The 22,913-nt window shown below is 38.0% G+C and overlaps 1 protein-coding gene across 11 annotated transcripts in view; it reads left to right on the top strand.

Moving 5' to 3' along the window:
- Positions 1 to 22,913, top strand: part of ZNF248 (zinc finger protein 248) — an 85,394-nt gene that overhangs the window by 47,963 nt on the left and 14,518 nt on the right. For 9 of the 11 annotated variants that reach the window (XM_049894691.1, XM_049894686.1, XM_049894692.1 and 6 more), the window contains 2 exons: positions 18,488 to 18,614; positions 18,905 to 19,000. In XM_049894691.1, coding sequence (XP_049750648.1) covers positions 18,488 to 18,614; positions 18,905 to 19,000 — 223 coding nt within the window. The remainder of the gene's footprint in view (positions 1 to 18,487; positions 18,615 to 18,904; positions 19,001 to 22,913) is intronic. The other 2 variants (XM_049894695.1, XM_049894696.1) reach the window with 1 other exon arrangement.

Below are 22,913 nucleotides of genomic sequence, written 5' to 3' on the forward strand. Positions count from 1 at the left end.
GACAGGACGTCAAAGCTTCTAAGGCAAAAATAATCAAGCTAGCTCACTCAAGCAGCCCATTTGGGCATATCAAAACAAAAGAAAGCAAGGAGCTATGATACAGTAAGCAAACATAAATTAATACAATAACTTATAGATGGCTCAGAGACAACAGTCAATATCAAGTCATATAATGATCGCCTCAGCAAGCTCTCAAAACAAAGAATCAAGGGATATTTGAGATGAAAGTGCCTTCCTGGAATTACCGGATGCAGAATACAAAAGTTTAATATACAGAACCCTTCAAGACATCAGGAAGGAAATGAGGCAGTACGCAGAACAAGCCAAGGAACACACAGATAAAGCAGTTGAAGAAATTAAAAAGGTTATTCAGGAGCATAATGAAAAATTTAATAAACTGCAAGAATCCATAGACACCAATCAGAAATTTAGAAGATTAATGATAAAATTACAGAATTAAACAACTCAATAGAAAGTCAGACAGGCAGAATTGAGTGAGTGTAAGGCAGAATTGGTGAACTTGAAGATAAAGCATTTGGCACCAATGTATTTGAAGAGAAACCTGATAAAAGAATTTAAAACAATGAAGAAACCTTAAGAATCACGTGGGACTCTATCAAGAGAAATAACCTACGAGTGACTGGAGTACCAGAACAGGGAGGGATAACAGAAAATAGAGAATTGTTGAAGATTTGTTGGCGGAAAACTTCCCTCATATCGTGAAAGGTGAGAAGATATCGAAGATGCTCATCGAATGCCACGTAAGGTACATTTTAAAAGAAAGTCACCAAGACATATTATAATCAAACTTGCCAAAACCAAACATAAAGAGAATTTTAAGAGCAGTGAGGGATAAACAAATAGCCACCTACAAAGGGGAGTCAATATGAATAAACTCAGACTACTCAGCAGAAACCATGTAGGCAAGAAGGCAATGGGATGACTTATATAAAGCATTGATAGAAAAAAATTACCAGCCAAGAATCATATGTCCAGCAAAGCTGTCTCTCAAATATGAAGGTGAAATTAGGACATTTCCAGATAAACGGAAGTTCAGCAAATTTGTCAAAACCAAACCAAAAGTACAAGAAATACTAAAGGGAGTTCTTTGGTTGGAAAATGAATAATATCAGGTATCAACCCAACACTAGAACACTGGACAGAGAAATCAGATGTCAACCCTGACAGAGAAATCACAAAAATAAATCAAGATAAAATGCTCAAAACAGGGAAACAGCAATGTTATGTAAGAAAAGACAACATTAAAACAATTAAGAGGGACTAAGAAATGTAGTTACAGATCTTTCATATGGAGAGGAAGACAAAATGATACAAAGAAATAAAAGTTAGGTTTAAATTTAGAAAAATAGGGGTAAATATTAAGGTAACCACAAAGAAGACATGCTGTCCTACACATCAAAATAAAATACAAGACAAAAATATTCAAAAAAAACAAAATCAACAAAATGAGTAAGAGGAAAAGACTATATAAAGGTAAACTACTCAGCACAAAAAATTAAGTGGGAAAAAGAAACTGTCAACAACATACAAAAGAAAAAAAAAGACACATGACAGCACTAAATTCATACCTGTCCATAATTACCCTGAGTATACATGGACTAAATGCACCAATAAAGAGACAGAGAGTGGCAGAATGGATTAGAAAACGTAATCCATCTCTATGCTGCCTACAAGAGACACACCTTAGAGACAGAAACAAACTAAAACTCGAGGATGGAAAAAAACATATCAAGCAAACAACAGTCAAAAGAGAGCAGGAGTGGCAATATTAATTTCTGACAAAACAGACTTCAAAGCTAAATCTATCATAAAGGATAAGGAGGGACACTATGTAATGATTTAAGGGACAATTTTTACAAGGATATAACCATATTAAATATTTATGCACCCGTTAACAGGGCTGCAAGATACATAAGACAAACTTCAACAACATTGAAATGTGACATAGACGGCTCCACAATAATAGTGTTTTTCTTTTATTGTTAGGTGCTGTCGGGTCGGTTCTGACTCATAGCGACCCTATGCACACCAGAACGAAACACTGCCGAGTCCTGAGCCATCCTTACAATCGTTGTTATGCTTGTGCTCATTGTTCCAGCCACTGTGTCAATCCACCTCATTGAGTGTCTTCCTCTTTTCCGCTGACCCTGTACTCTGCCAAGCATGATGTCCTTCACCAGGGACTGATCCCTCCTGACAACATGTCCAAAGTATGTAAGATGTAGTCTCGCCAGATTTACCCAATGCAGTGTGTCTTTTGATTTCTTGAATTCGGCTTCCATGGCTGTTGATTGTGGATCCAAGTAAAATGAAATCCCTGACAACTTCAATCTTTTCTCTGTTTATCACGATGTTGCTCATTGGTCCAGTTGTGAGGTTTTTTGTTTTCTTTATGTTGAGGTGCAATCCATACTGAAGGCTGTGGTCTTTGATCTTTAGTAGCAAGTGCTTCAAGTCCTCTTCACTTACAGCAAGCAAGGTTGTGTCATCTGCATAATGCTGTTTGTTAATGAGTCTTCTTCCAATTCTGATACCCCATTCTTCTTCCTATAGTCCAGCTTCTCGTATTATTTGTTCAGCATACAGATTGAAAAGGTGTGGTGAAAGAATACAACCCTGACACACACCTTTCCTGACGTTGAACCACTCAGTATCCCCTCGTTCTGTCCAAACAACTGCCTCTTGATCTATGTAAAGGTTCCTTGTGAGCACAATTAAGTGTTCTGTAATTCCCGTTCTTGGCAGTGTTATCCGTAATTTGTTATGATCCACACAGTCGAATGCCTTTGCATAGTCAATAAAACACGGGGAAACATCCTTCTGGTATTCTCTGCTTTCAGCCAGAATCCATCTGACATCAGCAATGATATCCCTGGTTCCACGTCCTTTTCTGAAACTGGCCTGAATTTCTGGCAGTTCCCTGTCAATATACTGCTGCAGCCATTTTCGAATGATCTTCGACAAAATTTTGCTTGCGTGTGATATTAATGGCATTGTTCTATAATTTCCACATGCAGTTGGATCACATTTCTTGGGAACAGGCATAAATGTGGATCTCTTCTATTCTTCCATGTGTCTGTCAGTTTTTCATACTGTGGGGGCTTGTGGGTTGCTGTGATGCTGGAAACTATGCCACCGGTATTCAGATACCAGCAGGATCACCCATGGAGGTCAGGTTTCAGCTGAGCTTCCAGACTAAGACAGACCAGGAAGAAGGACCTGGTAGTCTACTTCTGAAAAGCATTAGCCAGTGAGAACCTTGTGAATAGCAGTAGAAAAATAATAGTAGGAGACTTCAAGACACCACTTTCGGTGAAGGGCAGCACATCAATAAAGAAGCTCAGTAAAGGCATGGAAGATCTAAATGCCAGTATCAGTCAACCAACTTGATCTCATAGACATATACAGTACACCCCACCCCACAGCATCCAAGTATACTTTTTCTAGTACATATGGAATGTTCTCTAGAAGAGACCACGTATTACGTCATAAAGGAAGCCTTAGCAGAATCCAAAACAGTGAAGTATTAGAAAGCATCTTCTCTGACCATAAGGCCATAAATGTAGAAATCAGTAACAGAAAAAGCAGGGAAAAGAAGTCAAATACTTGGAAACTGAACAATACACCATTCAAAAAAGACTGGGTTATAAAAGACATTATCGATGGAATAAAGAAATTCATAGAATCCAGTGAGAATGAAAATACTTCCGAGCAGATCCTTTGCGATATAGGGAAAACAGAGCTCAGAGGTCCATTTATATCAATACATGCACACATCCAAAAAGAAGAAAGGGCCAAAACCAAAGAATTATCCCTACAACTTGAACAAATAGAGAGCAAGAAAAGAAACCCTCAGGCACCAGAAGAAAGGAAATAATAAAAATTAGAGGAGAACTGAGTGAAAATAGAAAACAAAACAAAAAAAAAATTGAAAGAATTAACAAGACCAAATCTGGTTCTTTGAAAAAATTAACAACATTGAAAAACCATTTGCCAAACTGACAAAACAAAACAGAGGAGAGGAAGCATATAACCCTAATAAGAAATGAGATGGGTGATATTACAACAGACCCAACTGAAATTAAAAGAATCATAGCAGATTACTATGACAAATAGTACTCTAACAAATTTGAAAACCTAGAAGAAATGGACGAATTTCTAGAAACACACTACCTACCTAAACTAACACAAGCAGAGGTAGAACAACTAAATAGACCCATAACAAAAGGAGAGATTGAAAAGATAATCAAAAAAAGGCCCAACAAAAAAAAGCCCTGTCCTGGACAGCTTCACTGCAGAGTTCTACCAAACATTCAGAGAGGAGTTAACACCACTACTGCTAAAGGTATTTCAGAGCATAGAAAAGGACAGAATACTCCCAAACTCATTCTGTGAAGCCAGCATATCCCTGATACCAAAAGCAGGTAAAGACAACACAAAAAAAGGAAATTACAAACCTGTATCCCTCATGAACTTAGATGTAAAAATCCGCAACAAAATCTCAGTAGAATTCAGCAGCATATCAAAAAAATAATTCACCATGACCAAGTGGGAGTCATACCAGGTATGCAGGGATGGTTCAACATTAGAAAAACAATTCATGTAATTCATATTTATAAAACAAAAGAATCACATGATTTTATCAGTTGCTATAGAAAAGGCATTTGATAAAGTTGAACACCCATTCAGATAAAAACTCTCAGCAAAATAGGAATAGAAGGAAAATTCCTCAACATAATAAAGGGTATTTATACAAAGCCTATAGCCAACATCATCCTAAATGGAGAGAGTGAAAGTATTCCCCCTTGAGATTGGGAATCAGACAGTGATGCCCTTTATCACCACTCTTAGTCAACATTGTGTCCTAACCAGAGCAGTTATGCGACATAAATAAAGTGCATCCAGATTGGCAGGGAAGAAGTAAAAGTATTTCTATTTGCAGATGACATGGTCTTATACACATAAACCCTATGGAATCCTCCAGAAAACTACTGAAACTAATAGATGAGTTCAGCAAATTATCAGGATACAAGATAAATATAAAAAATTCAGTTGGATTCCTCTACACCAACAGAAAGAACATCAGAGAGGAAATCACCAAATCAATACCATTTATAGTAGCCCCCAAGAAGATAAAATACGAATAAATCTTACCAGAGATGTAAAAGACTTATACAAGGAAAACTACAGAACACTTGTGCAAGAAACCAAAAATGACCTACGTAAGTGGAAAAACATACCTTGCTCATGGATAGGAAGACTAACATTGTAGAAATGTCTATTCCAAAAGCCATCTATCGATTTAATGCAATTCCGATCCATATTCCAATGACATTATTTAATGAGATGTAGAAACAAATCACCAACTTCATATGGAAGGGAAAGAAGCCCCGGATAAGTAAAGCATCGCTGAAAAAGAACAAAGTGGGAGGCCTCACTCTACCTGATTTTAGAACCTATTATACCACCACATTAGTCAAAACAGCCTGATACTGGTACAACAACAGATACAGAGACCAGTGGAACAGAATTGAGAATCCAGACATAAATCCATCCACATATGAGCAGTTGATATTTGACAAAGTCCCCAAATCGGTTAAATGGGAAAAGATAGTCTTTTTAACAAATGGTGCCTGCATAACTGGATATCCTTCTGCAAAAAAAGGACACTAGACCTGTACCTCACACTGTGTACAAAAATTAACTCAAAATGGATCGAAGACCTAAATATAAAATCTAAAACAATAAAGATCATGGAAGAAAAAATAGGGACATTAGGAGCCCTAATACATGGCAGGAACAGCATACAAAACATTACTAAAAATGCAGAAGAAAAACTAGATAAGTGGGAGCTCATAAAAATCAAACACCTATGTTCATCCAAAGACTTCACCAAAAGAGTATAAAGATTTCCTGCAGACAGGGAAAAAGTTTTTAGCTCTGACATTTCCAATCAGCACCTGATCTGTAAAATCTACATGATACTGCAAAAACTCAACTACAAAAAGACAACCCAGTTAAAAAATGGGCAAAAGGTATGAACAGACACACTTCACCGTAGAAGACATTCACATAGCTAACAGATACATGCGGTTATGCTCACGATCATTAGCCATTAGAGAAATACAAATCAGAACTACAGTGAGATTCCATCTCACTCCAACGAGGCTGGCATTAATCCAAAAAACACAAAATACTAAATGTTGAAGAGGTTGTGGAGAGACTGGAATGCTTATACACTGCTAGTGGGAATGTAAAATAATATAACCACTTTCAAGATCGATTTGGTGCTTCCTTAAAAAGTTGTAAATAGAACTGCCATACAATCCAGCAGTCCCACTCCTTGGAATATATCCTAGAGAAATTAGAGCCTTTACTTGAATAGATACATGCATACCAGTATTCATTGCAGCACTGTTTACAATAGCAGAAAATGGAAGCAACCAAGGTGCCATCAATGGATGAATGGATAAATAAATTATGGCATATTCACACAATAGAATACTGTTCATCCATAAAGAACAGTGATGAAACTGTTAAACTTTTCATAACATGGTTATGCTGAGTGACAGTCAGTTGCAAAAGGACAAATATTGTATAATAACACTCTTAGAAGAACTCGAGAAATAGTTTAAACAGAGAAGAAAGTATTTTGATGGTTTTGAGAGGGGGGAGGGAGTTAGGGAGGGAGAGAGGTATTCACTAATTAGACAGTAGATAAGAACTACTTTAGGTGAAGGGGAGGACAACACACAATACAGGAGAGGTCAGCACAACTGGACTAAACCAAAAACAAAGAAGTTCTCTGAATAAACTGAATGCTTCGAATGCCAGTGTATCAGGGGCAGGGTTTGGGGGACCATGGTTTCAGGGGACATCTAAGTCAATTGTCACAATAAAATCTATTAAGAAAACATTCTGCATCCCACTTTGGAGAGTGGCCTCTGGGGTCTTAAACGCTAGTGAGTGGCCATCTAAGATGCATCAATTGGTCTCAACCCACCTGAGCAAAGGAGAATGAAGACCACCAAGGACACAAGGTAATCATGAGCCCAAGAGACAGAAAGGGCCACATTATCAGAGACTACGTCAGCCTGAGACCAGAAGAACTATGACTCCCTGACAGGTAACACAAGAGACCCCCTGAAGGAGCAGGAGAGCAGTGAGATGCAGACCCCAAATTCCTGTAAAAAGACCAGACTTAATGGTCTGTCTGGGACTAAAAGGAACATGGTGGTCATGGCCCTAGACCTTCTTTTAGCCCAAGACAGGAACCATTCCCAAAGCCATCTCTTCAGACAGGGATTGGACTAGACAATGGGATAGAAAAGATGCTGGTGAAGAATGAACTTCTTGGATCAAGTAGATGCTTGAGACAATGTTGTCATCTCCTATCTGGAGGGGAGATGAGAGAACAGAGGGGGTCAGAAGTTGGAGGAATGGACATGAAAAGAGAGAGTGGAGGGAAGGAGCGGGCTGTCTCATTATGGGGAGAGCAATTAGGAGTGTATAGCAAGGTGTATATAAATCTTGTATGAGAAACTGACTTGATTTGTAAACCTTCACTTAAAGCACAGTAAAAATTTAATAAGCTATAAAACTTTCCTGTCATTTTTAAGGCCAAGTTTTTTTTTTTGATTCAGCATTTGTTTGATTGCTGTAAACTCCAAACTATTTTCTAGAGTTTAACAAAGTTGGTTCTGACAGATTGTGTTTGTTTTTCTATGTTTCTGTGGACGGTTAGGAGCTTCGAGCTGCCAGTATTGCCATCTTGCTAACATTACTTCATTTTGTTAGTCTTGTATTCTTATTTATCCAGTATACTTTTTTATTAATAAACTTTTTTGGTTTAGAATTGTTTCAGATTTACAAAAAAAGTTTAAAAATAGTACAGAGAGCTTCTATATTCACCCTCCCCAATTCTGCATGAGGTTTATTATTAACGTCCATCTTTTCCATCTGGTGCTGCTGTAACAGAAATACCACAAGTGGATAACTTTAACAAAGACCAATTTATTCTCTTACAGTGTGCTAGTCTGGAAGTCCAAATTCAGATCACTGCTCCAGGGGAATGCTTTCTTTCTCTATTGGCTCTAGAGAAAGTCCTTGTTATCAATTTTCCCTTGGTAGTGGAGTGGTTAAGAGCTACGGCTAATAACCAAAAGGTTGGCAGTTCAAATCCCCGAGGCACTCCTTGGAAACCCTATGAGGTAGTTCTCCTCTATCCTGTAGGATCACTATGAGTTGGAATTGACTCAGTGGCATTGGATTGGGTTCTTGGCCTAGGAGTTTCTTCGCTCAGGAACCCTGGGCGCAAATGACGTGGTCTGCTCCCAGCAGTGCTTGTTTGGTGGTATGAGGTTCCCGTGTCTCTCTGCTCACATCTCTTTTTTATATCTCAAGAGAGATTGGCTTAAGACACAATCTAATCTTGTAGATTGAGTCCTGCTTCCTAACATAACTGTCACTGATCACATCTCATTAACATCACAGAAATAGGATTTAAAACACATAGGAAAATCCCATCAGATGACAAAATGGTGGACAATTACACAATACTGTGAATCATGGCCTGGCCAAATTGATACAGTATTTTGGGGGGACACAATTCAGTCCATGACAGCATGTTATATGGAAGGAGCCCTGGTGATGTAGGTGTTAAGCACTTGGCTGCTAGCTAAAAGATCAGTGGTTTGAACTCACCAGCCACTTTGTGGGAAAAAGGTGTGGCAGTCTATTTCTGTAAAGATTACAGCCTTGGAAACCCTATGGGGCAGTTCCAGTGAGTCCTATAGGTTCACTATTAGTTGGAATTGGCTCAGTGGCACTAGGTGTAGTTTTTAGGTTATAGTTACGTGGTACATTTGTTATACTTCATGAACCATTACTGATACATTCTTTTTAAGTGATGCCCACTTTATTCACATTTCTTTAGTTTTTCCCAAATGCTGTTTTTCTGTTCTAGTATATCATATTACAGATAATCATTATATCTTCCTGGGCACTTCTTGACTGTGACAGTTTCTTATTCTTTTCTTGTTTTTGATCTTGACAGTTTGAAGACATACAGGTCAGGTATTTTGGTGAATACCCCTCAATTAGATTTATCTGTTTTTCTTAGACAGTTTTTATGGGCTTCTGGTAGGAAAGCCACTAAGATTTAAAAAAAAAAAATGTCATTCAGTCACATCATATGAAAGGTATCTGCTATCAACATGACTTACATCATTCTTGGCCACTTGGCTGTGTGTTTCTCCACTGTAAAGTTACTCTTTTTTCAGCTGTTCATATTGTACTCTTTGGAGTGAAGTCACTTTGTGCAGATTACTCTTACGGAGTGGAGAATTACCTATATATCTGGAATTCTACATAGGAGATTTGTATATTCTCCTCCAGGTGTTAATTTATTCAATCATTTATTTATTATCAGTATAGGCTCATGGTTATTACATCTTGGGTTATGAGCCAGTACTATTTATTTATTTTGTTGCTCAGATTGTTCCATCCTTGGCCATTGGGAGAGCTTTCAGTTGTTTCCTTGTGTCCCTTTGATATACTACCACTATTTTGTGTGTGTGTTCTTTTAGCACTTCTTTTCTGACATCACAAGATATTCCACAGCTGATATATTCCCTACCTGTCCTGAGTGCATTTGATTTTAAAACTCAGCTGTCATCCTGATGGGGCGAGACAGGGAGTAATCTCCCATAGCCCAGGTTATATATACAGGTAGTCCCCAACTTACAGCGGGGTTCCATTCTGACAACTCCGTTTTAAGTCAGCTCTGATGTAAGTTGAATGCCTCGTTTTTTTTTGTTTTTTTTTTTATCATCAGTGTCTTTATAACACCTGACCTTTATTTGTCTTTGGGAGTTGGAAACATTACGTATAAACTTACTAATATATTTTAATACATACAAAAAAATACACAGATCATAAAAATTTGCTCCAATGATGGAGAAGAGTTGGATGATGCTGGCATTTTGCCAGTTGCAGTAATAATTCCACATGTGGAAGGTTCTGAATCAACTGGATTGTCCCTGGAAACGGGGATGGCATTTCGAGTCAGAAAATTAGTGAGAGTTGTCTGTACAGTCCTTTCTTTTTTTCTTCATTTATTTTGGAGTAACATCTCACTGCTTCCCGAATCTGCCTGTCAACTTTAGCAAAGTGATCAGTGTTTGGGTCCATTTTTTCAAGCAACCGAAGCCCCTAATTTGGTTTAGGAAACTAAATTAGCAGTGTTTTGAATGGTAAATCATAAAATCGAACATCTGCAAATGAACATCTGAGAATGATAACATCAGCAAATTAGGTGCTCCAGCATTTTATATGGTACATACTACAAATGATAAGATGTACAAAAAAAAAAAACCCAAAAAGGGATTGTAGTAAGTGCAGTTCATTGTAATTTGAGCATGTCGTAAGTCAGGGACTACCTATATTGCCCCGATGGAAAGTCACCCTTCAACCACAAGACACAAAAATGGATTAAAGAGCTTCATTACTCACAGATCCTGGGGGTACACAATGTGCACTTAGGCCATGGCACAGGTGGGAAGGTGGTGGGTAAAGAGAGAGAGACCTAGGTCACAGTCTTTATTAGGGTACAGGGGTGGGGTGTTCATTAGTTTTTTTTAAACTAAGAGCGGGAAGTAAGTGAGAGTGGCTATGGAAACTAAATGGGACCACTATGGGGAGCTGAGGACTGGAAAACATTGATGAGGAGGTGGCTCAGCGTGGATGCTGAGGCATCATGTGAGATGGAGGCCAGCTAATACTAAATTGTCTGAGCCCTAGAATCAGTCATTTCTTCAAGAAGCCTTGGTTCTTTTTATTGGAGAATGATACGAGAAACCAGAATCAGGGTGCTAAGTTTGCTTATTTCTACTGATGTGCTGTTGCTTTCAGATCTCTCAGCTGACAGCAAGAAAATATATGTGTATACTAACTCGTTTATATACGCATATTTATATTTTTTAAAATATATTGTGTTTTGGCAAAAGTTCGAATAGCAAATTAGGTTCCCTTTTAACAATTTCTGTACATATTGCTCAATGACATTGGTTACATTTTTCACAATGTGTCAACATTCTCATTATTTCCATTCTAGTTGTTCCATTTCAAGTAATCTAGTTTCCCTGCTCCCCGTTTTCATCCTCGCATTAGGGTAACTGTTGAGCATTTGGTCTCACATAGATTTTTTTCTTAAAGGTGCAGAGTACTCACAGGTGATACTCTTTATTTCATGAGCGAGTCTGTTATTTAGCTGAAAGGTGAGTTCCCGGGGTGGTTTCACTTCAAAGTTTCAAGGGTATCCCAGGTTGATAGTCTCGGGGGTTGCTCTAGTCTCAACTGGTCCAGTAAGTCTGACCTTTTTTAAAAGAAATTGAAATTTGTTCTACATTTTTCTCTCATTGTATCCAGGACCATTTATTCTGTCCCCTGGTCAGAATGGTTGGCCATCTAGTTCTTCTGGTCACATATATATGAAATCTGTGAGAGCTGGAACTCTGTGGGACTGTCGTGTTTTTCTGGGTATCACAATTTTCCACCTTTGACAGGGTGCAGTCTTACTACTTTTCTTTTGCTTAGTGGAAAATATTTGAGTTTTCCTTCTCTGACAGGTTTCTGCCTTACACAGGTTCTGGCTTTTGTGGATTTTACTGTATTTCTGTATGTAACCATTCGTATATATATTATGCTAAGCATGAGGTCATGCTGGTGTCTCCTACTGTAAACTCTTGCCTCAAAGAACATTCTGGTCTTCTCCCCTTCTTTGTAACCTCCAGTTCCAACAGTGAAAAATCTGGCTACCACTGTCCACTGTCCATTTACTTAATTCTTCAATTCCATTATACACATATAGTTCTTTCAAAGTTGCTAATGTATGCCCCATGGCAAACAACTTCATCAACTAGAGTACAGTAATTATGTACAGTTCATTTTGCCTTTATTGTATAATCTTCACTCATTTCTAAAGCTACTTAAGTCATTACTTTTTTCATCCATCTCTTTCTGTGTGGTTGTTTCATATATTTGTAATAAAATTGGATGCTGATACCACCCCATACATCCTCTTATGGTCCCTGTGTGGCACAAATGGTTAAGCACTCAGCTACTAACCAAAAGGTTTATGGCTCAAATCCACCCAAAGGTGCCTTGGAAGAAAGCCCTGGTCATCTACTTGCAGAAGATTAAAACCATTGAAAACCCCAAGGAAGGGAAACTCCTCAACATAATAAAAAGTATTTATGAAGAACCCACAGCTAACATTATGCTCAGTGGGGAAAGACTGAGAGCCTTCTCATGAAGGTCAGGGACAAGATAAGGATGCCCACTCACATCACTGCTATTCAGTATCATTCTAGCGTTACTAGCCAGGACAATCAGGCTACGATAGAAAAAGAGATCTAAATGAAGAATGTGGAAGTAAAACTATTTTTTTTAAATGAAGAATATGGAAGTAAAACTATCCCTTATACACAGATGACATGATCTTATGCACAGAAAACCCCATAGATTCCACAAGGAAGCTATTAGAACTAATAAATGAATCAAGTAAGGATCAACACAAAAGTCAGTAGGGTTTCTACTGAACAAACTGAAAAATGAGGAAATATTACCATTTACAATAGCATCTGATAGAGTACCTAGGAAAAAATTTAGTCAGGAAGGTGAAAAACTTCTACACAGAAAGCTATAAAATATTTCTATAAGAATTAAAGAAGATCTAAATAAATAGAAGGACATTTTGTATTCATGGATTGGAAGGCTTAATAGAATTAAATTAATATTACCAGAAGCAGTCTATAAATTCAATACAATCCCCTCAAAATGACAACAGCTTTCTTTATAGAATTAGATACGCCAATCCACAAATTTATATGGAATGACAAGGAACTCCAATAGCTAAAGCAATTTTGAAGAATAAAGTAGGAGAACATTTCCTAATTTCAAAACATGCTGCAAAGCTACAGTAATTTTAACAACCTGTTGTTAGGTGCTGTGGAGTCAGTTGCAACACTGCCCGGTCCTACGCCACCATCATAGTCATTATGCTTGAGCCGATGGTTGCAGCCACTGTGTCAGTCCATCTTGTTGAGGGTCTTCCTCTTTTTCACTAACCCTCTACTCTACCAAACATGATGTCCTTTTACAGGGACTGGTCTGTCCTGAGTGGAAACCCTGGTGGAGTAGTGGTTAAGAATTTGGCTGCCAGCCAAAAGGTTGGCAGTTTGAATCCACCAGGCGCTACTTGGAAACCCTATGGGGCAGCTCTACTCTGCCCTTCCTACAGGGTCACTGTGAGTTGGAATCAACTGGACAGCAATGGGTTTGGTTTTTGGTTTGGTCCTTCCTGATCACGTGTCCAAAGTACGTGAGACTAAGTCTCGCCATCCTCGCTTCTAAGGAGCATTCTGGCTGTATTTCTTCCAAGACAGATTTGTTTGTTCTTCTGGCAGTCCACAGTATATTCAACATTCTTCACCACCACCATAATCGAAATGCATCAATTCTTCTTTGGTCTTCGTTATTCAGCTTTCACACAGATATGAGGCGATTGAAAATACCATGGCTTGGATCAGGCCCACCTTAGTCCTTAAAGTGACCTCTTTTTTTTTTTAACACTTTAAAGAGATCTTTTACAGCAGATTTGTCCCATGCAAATCATTTGATTTCTTGACTGTTGCTTCCATAGCTGTTGATTGTGGATCCAAGTAAAATGAAATGCTTGACAACCTCAATCTTTTCTTCATTTATTATGATGTTGCTTATTGGTCTAGTCGTGAGGATTTTTATTTTCTTTATGTTGAGGTATAATCCACACTGAAGGCTGTGGTCTTTGATCTTCATCAGTAAGGGCTTTAAGTCCTCTTAGCTTTCAGCAAGCAAGGTTGCGTCATCTGCATATGGCAGGTTGTTAATGAGTCTTTCTGTAATGCTGATACCACGTTCTTCTTATAGTTCAGCTTTTCAGATTATTTGCTCTGCATTACAGATTGAATAAGTATGATGAAAGGATACAACCCTAATACACACCTTTCCTGATTTTAAACCGCTCAGTGTCCCCTCATTCTGTTCAAACAGCTTCCCCTTGGTCTACGTACAGGTTTCGCATGAGCACAGTTGTGTTCTGGAATTCTCATTCTTTGCAACATTATCCGTAATTTGTTATGATCCACACAGTTGAATGCCTTTGCATAGTCGATAAAGCACAGGTAAACATCTTTTTGGTATTCTCTTTCACCCAAGATCCATCTGACATCAGCAGTGATATCTCTCATGTGTTTATGTGGTGGAATATTTTGGAAAAGGATAGCTATAAGAGTCGAAATCAACTTGACAGCAATGGGTTTGGCTTGGTTTTGGTTTAATGGTGATACAGTATGAAAAATGTCATCAATGTCATTAAATTGTAAATGTAGAAGTTGTACTGGCAAGTGTTTTGGTGTGTATATTTCTGCACAATTAAAACAAAAAAAGCTGTCGAGCACAGTTTGACATGTGGGGTTGCCAGGAGTTGGAATCAACTCGATGGCAACTTTTTTTTTTTTTTTTTAAATATTCCATATTGTAATCCCCTGACCTCTCAGATGAGTTTTTAAAATTTGCCTAGATTAAGGTTTATTCTTTGTGCTGTAAGTTGCTGTGTTTTCTTACGTAGCCACCATTATAGTATACAGAATTGTTTCACCACTCTAAAAAAATCCTGTTTGACCTCTTCAGTCCTTTTCCCTCCCCAGCTTTTGGCAACCACTGTTTTCTTTTTCGGAAACCCTGGTGGTGTAGTTGTTACGTGCTATGGCAGCTAACCAAAGGGTCAGCAGTTCAGATCCGCCAGGCGCTCCTTGGAAACTCTATGGGGCAGTTCTACTCTGTCCTATAGGGCTGCCATGAGTCGGAATCGACTCGACGGCACTGGGTTTGATTTTGGGTTTCTTTTTCATCTCTATAGTTTTGCCTTTTCCAGAACATATAAATGGAATCATACATATGGTATGTATCTTTCCTGACTGGCTTCTTTAACTTAGCAACATGCGTTCAAGGCTCACCTATGTTTTTGAATGGCTTCATAGCTCATTCTTCTTTTTGCCTAATAGCATTCCACCGTATGGGTGTATCACAGCTTGTTTATCCGTTGAAGGAATCTTGGTTGCCTCCAGTTCTTGGCAATTATGAATTAAGGTGCTAGATACATTCATGTGTAGGTTTTTGCATGGACATAAGTTTTTAAATACCTAAGTTGAGATTGCTGGACTGTGTGGTAAGACTATGTTTAGCTTTATAAGAAACTGCCAAACTGTTGTTCAGAGTGGCTGTATTGCACCAACTATGAATGAGAATTCCTGTTTTTCTGCGTCCTGCCAGAAATTGTCCATTTTTTAAATTTTACCCATTTTAATAAATGGGTGGCAGTATCTCATTTTTGTTTTAATTTGCATTTCCCTAATGATAGATGATATTTGACCGTCTTTTCAAATGCTTCTTTGTTATCTGTGTATCTTTTATGACAGATGTTTTATGTATTTCTCAACTGGGTCATTTGTTTTCTTATTGCTGAGTTTTAAGAATTCTTTTGCATTAGATGCAACTCCTGTACAAAATATGTGTTTTGCAAATATTTACTCCCAGTCCATGACTTATTCTTTTTTTTATTAGCAGTGACTTTTGCAGAGCCGAAGATTCTAATTTTAATAAAATCTAATCTATGTATTTTTTCTCTTGGATCATGCTTTTGTTGTTTTGTCTAATAGCTCATTATTGAATCCAAGGTCATGTAGATTTTCTCCTCTGTTTTCTTCTAGAAGTTTTATAGTTTTGCATTTTATATTTAAGTCTGTGACTCATTTGGAATAAAATTTGTGAAAAATGTAAGTTCTGTGTCTAGGTTTGTTTTTGGCCTGTGGATGTCCAGTTAGTTGTTCCGTACCATTTGTTATAAAGGCTGTCCTTTCTCCATTGAATTGCTTTTATTCCTTTATCAAAGACTGTATTTTTGTGGATCTGGTCCCTCTATTATGTTCCATTGATTTATATGTCTATTCTTGCATCAATAACATGCTGTCTCGATTACTTACAGCTTTATAGAAAGTCTTGAAATGAGGTAGTTTGAATCCTCCAACTTAGTTCTTTTGTATTATTTTGGCATATTAGGTCCTTTCCCTTTCCGTATAAATTTTAGAGTCATTTTGTTGATATCTACAAAATAGTTAGCTGGAATTTTAACTGGGATTGTATTAACTTCATTGATTAAGTTGGTAAGAATTGTATCTTAACAATATTGTCTTCCAGTTGTTGAGCATGGAATATATCTAAATTTGTTTAGATTTTCTTTGATTTCTTCCATCAGTGTTTTGTGGTTTTCTATATATCCTGGTATATATTGTGTGATTTATACCCAAGTACTTCTTTTTTTCTTTTGGTTCTTGTTTGGTGCTAATGTAAATGATACATATTTTTTCGTTTTAGATACTGAAATTCCAGTTGTTTATCCTGGTATACAGGAAAGCACTTTACTTTTTCATGTTTACTTTGTATCCTGCGACCTTGCTATACTTACTAGCTCCAGAAGTTTTGTTTTTTTGTAAATTCTTTGGGGTTTTCTACGTAAACAGTCATGTTATCTTTGAATAAAGACAGTTGTATTTCTGCCTTTTGAATTGTATGCCTTTTGTTTCTCTCTTTTGTATTATTGTACTAGCTAGGACTTCTAGTACAGTGTTGAATGGGACGGTGAAAGGGGACATCCTTGTCTTAGTCCCAATCTTAGGGAGAAAGCATCTAGTTTTTCACCATTAAGTATGATGTTAGCTGTATGTTTATCGTAGTGTTTTTATCTTTATTTTTCAAGTTGAGAGTACAGTCCTTCAAAAGGCCAGCTACGAGTTTGGCCCTTGGTTCGCATCTGGGAACCTGGATTTCAGCAGGGTTCTTACAGCTATACCTGATAAGAATGGCTTACTGTACGTAAACTCTCTGTGTAAACATTATGGTTTATGCTGAGCACCTAGTTTGAGTCGGGGTAGCCTAGAATACTGGTACATGTTAGGCAGAGGCTGCTTATGTGAACAGCCTCAACAAAAACCCTAGACAGTGACCTCTGATGAGTTTCACTGGTAAACATTTCACATGTGTCACAGCTCATTGCTGGAGGAATTAAGCATATCCTGTGAAACCCTGGTGTCATAGTGGTTTAGAGCTATGGCTGCTAACCAAAAGGTCGGCAGTTCGAATCCAGCAAGTGCTCCTTGGAAACTCTATGGGGCAGTTCTGCTCTGTCCTGTATGGCCGCTATGAGTCAGAATTGACCTGATGGCAATAGTTTTTTTTCCTTCACAGTAGAGGACTCTTGGAAGCTTGTGCCTAGTTTCCTCTGGATTATGCTCTTGTACCTTTTCTCTTTGTTGATTTTGTTTTCTGACCTTTCTGTGTAATAAATCATAGTCATGAGAATGACTATACATTGAGTTCTGTGAGTCACCCTAGTGAATCACTGAACCTGGGGCTGGTCTTGGGGACCTCTAACACATGTGTACATGTGCATACGTGTATACATGAAATAGGCATTATAGGCTGAAAAATAGAACATCTGTAATTAACAACCCATTACATCATTATCAAAATGATGTTGAACAAAGAAGACATAACAATCCAAAAAGGATATGCACCTAAGAAAAGACTGCCAAAATACATAAGGCAAAAACTGATAGAACTGAAAGGAGAAATAGACTTTAACACTCCTCAGTCAGCAGGCAGAAAATCAGTCAGGAGGTAGATGACCTGCACAGTAGCACTATCACTTAACTTGATCTAACTGACTTTACAGAATTCTCCATCCAAAACTTAAGAATATACATTCTATTTAAGCTCATGTGGAACATTCAGCAAGGTGGATCTCATTCTGGGCCGTAGAACACACCTAACAAACTTAGAACAATAGAAGTCATAAAAAATGTGTTCTCAGACCACAATGAAATTAAATAGAAATCAGTAAGAGATAGGTGGAAACTCCCAAATATTTGAAAATTAAGCAATACACAAAGTAAAAATGAAACTACCATTTATTAAAACTTGTGAGAAGCAGTGAAGGGGGAACTGTGTAGCAACAAATGTACATATTGTAAAAGAAACATTTAAAAATCAGTAACCTAAGCTCTCATCTTAGTAAAGGGGGTTGGGGGCTGGGTAGGAGGGCAGAGCAAATTTGGCCTAAAGCAAGCAGAAGAAAGGAGGAAAAAAAAAAGGGATATAAATCACTAAAACTGAAAACAGGAAAAAAAAATTGAGAAAAAATCAATAAAATCTAAAGCTATTTCTTTGAAAAAGATCAGTAAAATTAGTAAACCTCTAGACAAGATACCCAAGAAACAAAGAGAAAAAACAAATTAAAAATCTCAGAAATGAAAGAAAGGTATCATCTAGTTTTGACCACTTCACATAGAAAAGGAATATGCTGTTACAGGAACAAGTGTCATTCAAGGATGTGTGTGTGGATTTCACCCAGGAAGAATGGTATCTACTGGACCCCGCCCAGAAGATACTCTACAGAGATGTGATCCTGGAAAATTACAGCCACATTGTCTCAGTAGGTAAGGATTATTTTCCCATGTAACTCTTAGTAGCATGCGTTTCTTAGTTGCTGAAACGTGAGCTCCCTGTAGAATTTTCTGATTTGAAGCTTGAGATTCAGGGTTCTAAACTGACTGAGCCCTTTTGGCCACAATTTAAAAAAATGCTGTGTTCTTACCTCTCTAGAATTGGTTCATTTGGACACTTTCTTTTGGCAGCTCTTGATGCTGTATCTTCCTTCTCCATTATTTTTTCAGAGTTCCCGAAGACAAGGTGTTTAATCCATGCCTGTATTATTTTCTCTTAACAGGGTGTTGTGTTACTAAGCCAGAGGTGATCTTCAAGATAGAGCAAGGAGAAGAGCCCTGGATATTAGAGGAGGGATTCTCAGGCCTGCGCCACCCAGGTGAGTTAGTGAGTTTGCAGGCAGGTGAAAGCCAGAGGAAATTAGATCTCAGTTCATCAGTTTAGGGTTTGCCACCTTTGGAATATTTTTTAGAAATTTCTTTTTTGAGCCACAGGCCTTTGGAAGTGACCAGACACTTTTGACTCACATCCCTCAGTTACCTAAATCACTCCTCTGTATGTCACTGTCACTCGTAAATGCTTTGCTTTTGTATTTGAAATTTTGGAGAAATTTACCTGTACTCATAATCCAAACCTAGTCTGCTTCATCTTACATATATTTTCTTGGTTATTGTCTTTTTCTCTAGCTGTTAAAATTGTTTACCTTCCCACCATTGTTTTTGGATACAGTTTGTTAGCTGGCATTTATTCATATAATACTTTTATGTATTTATTGAATATATAATGAATACTCGGTATGACCCAGTAATGTTTCAGGTAATTAACAGAATAATGTCTCTGTTATCGTAAAGTGTATATTAAAGCAAGGGACAAAACACACAACACAACACACACATGCATATATCATACACACAGACAAACTGTTGGGTGATGGTTAAGTACTGTGTAGAAAGTTAAAGCAGGGGAAGGGGGTTGGAGAAAATTAAAAAACAAAACAAAACCCATTGCTTACATTGATTCTGACTCATAGCGACCCTATAGGACAGAGTAGAACTGTCCCATAGTTAGCATGTGCTATTTTTGGGAAGAAGGTCAGAGAAAGCCTCTCTGATGCGGTCACAATTAGGTCACTTTAATAAATTGAGAGTGAACTATGTACATTCTAAGTATTCCAGGTAGAGGGGACATCAGGTGCTGAACCTCTTATACAGGGGTGTTCTTGGAGTGTTGGAAAAATGGCAAGGTGGTTAATGTGGCTGCAGGCAAATGGGTGAGGAGGAGATTGGAAGGAGATCATATAATAAATAGCTGGGGCAGCGGCAGATATATTAATTCTGTTTTGAGTGATGCGAGACTTGGTTCTTTATGAGTAAAGTAAATCAGATAATCAAGTTACCAGATATGGTTTACAGTTTAAAAGGATATCTGAATTCTGTGTGGTATATATACTGTAGTGAGTGGGTGATGGTTGGACATGAACAAAGAAAGAATACCAGTTAGAAGACTATTAAATACTCCAGAGGAGAGAGGGTAGTCACTAAGGCTGAGCTGGAGATGCTGGAGGTGATGAGAAGTGGTATGTTCCTACATACATCTTTTTTTTTTTTTTTAAATAATATTTTATTGTGTTTTCAGTGAAGGATTACACAGCAGTTTAAGTTCCCATTTAACAATTTCTACACAAGTTGTTCAGTGACATTGGTTACATTCTTCACAGTACATTAACATTCTCATTATTTCTGTTCCATTTGTTGTGTTTCCATTAACCTAGTTTCCCCACCCCGTTACAGTCTCTGCTTTGCTTTGATGTAATTGTTGAGCATTTGCTCTCTGTCTTAGGCTGAGTTCTCTAGAGAAGCAAAACCAATGCAGTGTATAAATATATACAAAGAGAGATTTCTAGAAAGGAAATAGCTCACACAGTTTCAGCGGCTGGAAAGTCGCAAGTCCATGGTACAGGCTGGAGGCTTCTCCTGTCTCACATAGCCACAGGTGCTGGTGAATCCAAGATCAGAAAGTCATATAGCAGGCCTCTGGCTCACAGGCTGTGAAGGCTGATAAATCCCGAGATCAGTAGGTAAAACAACAGGTAAGCTGCTAACTCAAGTCCCAAGAACTGCAGGTCAGGTGAATAGGAGCCAGCTGCAGAATCCAGAGTGCACACAAGCCAGCAAGCCTTAACAAAAATTCCGTGTACGTTGGATGCAGTGCACGCCCTCAAGGAAACTCCCTTTTAACTGATTGGCTGCTCACAACAGATCTCATCATGGAGGCGATCACATTATATCAGATCTCATTATGGAGGTGATTACATCATTAAAAAGCTGCTGAACTACATCATAACTGTTAAACTATGGAGGATCATGTCCTTGCCAAGTTGGCATACAACCTTAACCATCACAGTCTCATACAGGTGGTTTTTAAAAGGAGTACAGTATTTATGGGTGACAGTCATTATTTTTTGAGCCAATTTGTTTTTTCATTCCCAGGTGACCCCAGAGGTTAGTTTCAGTTCAAGGTTTGAAGAGCAAAAGAGTATCTCAGGCAGTAGTCTTGGGGAATCCTCCAGTCTCAACCAATTCAGTAGGTCTGTTTTTTTTTTTTTTTTCTTAAGAAATTTGAGGTTCTGTTATATATTTTTCTCCCATTCTAACAGGATCCATCTGTTGTAGCCTTGATTAGAATGCTAGGTAGCCAGGCACCATCTAGTTCCTCTGGTCTCAGGGTAGATGAGGCTGTGGTTCGTGTAGACAATTTGTCCTGTAGACAGATTTCTTCTGTGAGCCTTTGGTTTCCTTATTTCTCTTTTGGTCTGGATGAGTAGAGACCAATAGTTGTGTCTTAGATGGCAGACCCCAGATATTACTCACCAAACTAGGATGTAGAATATAACTTCAGAAACTACATTATGACAATTGGCCAAAATTTCCTAAGACACCATGGTTCTAATCTTAGAAATCCAGTCCCGTGAGGTGTTCGGTCTAAGAAGTATCTGTAACTGTGCCTCCTATATACTTTATTATTTATATATGAAAATATGTGCGTATAGTAATAGATGCATGTACATATTCCTATATATACATACAGTGTTCCTCTGCTATTCATAAAGTTTTCACTGGCCAGTTTTTTCAGAAGTAGGTTGCCAGATCCTTCTCCCTAGTCTGTCTTAGTCTGGAAGCTCTGCTGAAACCTGTCCACCTAGGGTGACCGTGCTGGTATTTGAAATACCAGTGGCAAATAATCCAGCACCACAGCAACATGGAAGCCACCACAGTACAGCAAGCTGACAGACATGTCAGATGCACCCCTCAGGTTGGAAGTCACTCAGAATACTGCTGGGGAAAAGCTGCCTTCTCCTCAAAGGAGAGTCGACCTTAATGATGTGGATGAAGTCAAGCTTTTGGAACCTTCATTTGCTGATGTGGCAAGACTCAAAATGAGAAGAAAGAGTTGCAAACATCCATTAATAATCAGTACGTGGAATGTACAAAGTATGAATCTAGGAATATTGGAAGTCATCAAAAATGAAATGGAACACATAAACATCGATATTCTAGGCATTAGTGAGCTGAAATGGACTGACATTAGCCATTTTGAATCAGACAATCATATAGTCTACTGTGCCAGGAATGACACCTTGAGGAATGGTGTTGAATTTATCATCAAAAAAGAACATTTAATGTCTATCCTGAAGTACAGCACTGTCAGTGATAGGATAATATCCATACAACTATAAGGAAGACCAGTTAATATGACTGTTATTCAGATTTACATGCCAACCACTAAGGCTAAAGATGAAGAAATTAAAGATTTTTTACCAACTTCTGTAGTCTGAAGTTGATCAAACATGCAGTCAGGATGCATTGATAATGACTGGTGATACAAATGTGAAAATTGGAAACTAAAAAGTATCAGCAGCTGGAAAATATGGACTTGGTGATAGAAATGATGCAGAGATTGCATGATAGAATTTTACAGGACCAATGACTTCTTCATTGTAAATACCTTTTTTCAACATTATAAACAGTGATTATACACATGGACTTCACCAGATAGAATACACAGGAATCAAATCAACTACATCTGTGGAAAGAGATGACAGAAAATCTCAATATCACCAGTCAGAACAAGGCCAAGGGGCAACTGTGGAACAGACCATCAGTTGCCCATAGGCAATTTCAAGTCGTAGCTGAAGAAAATTAGAACAAGTCCACGAGAACCAAAGTATGGCATATTGAGTATATGCCACCTGAATTTAGAGACCATCTCAAGAGTAGATGTGATGCATTGAA

This window comes from Elephas maximus, chromosome 8 (genome assembly GCF_024166365.1).
Source record: "Elephas maximus indicus isolate mEleMax1 chromosome 8, mEleMax1 primary haplotype, whole genome shotgun sequence".
In the NCBI taxonomy this organism is placed as follows: Eukaryota; Metazoa; Chordata; class Mammalia; order Proboscidea; family Elephantidae; genus Elephas; species Elephas maximus.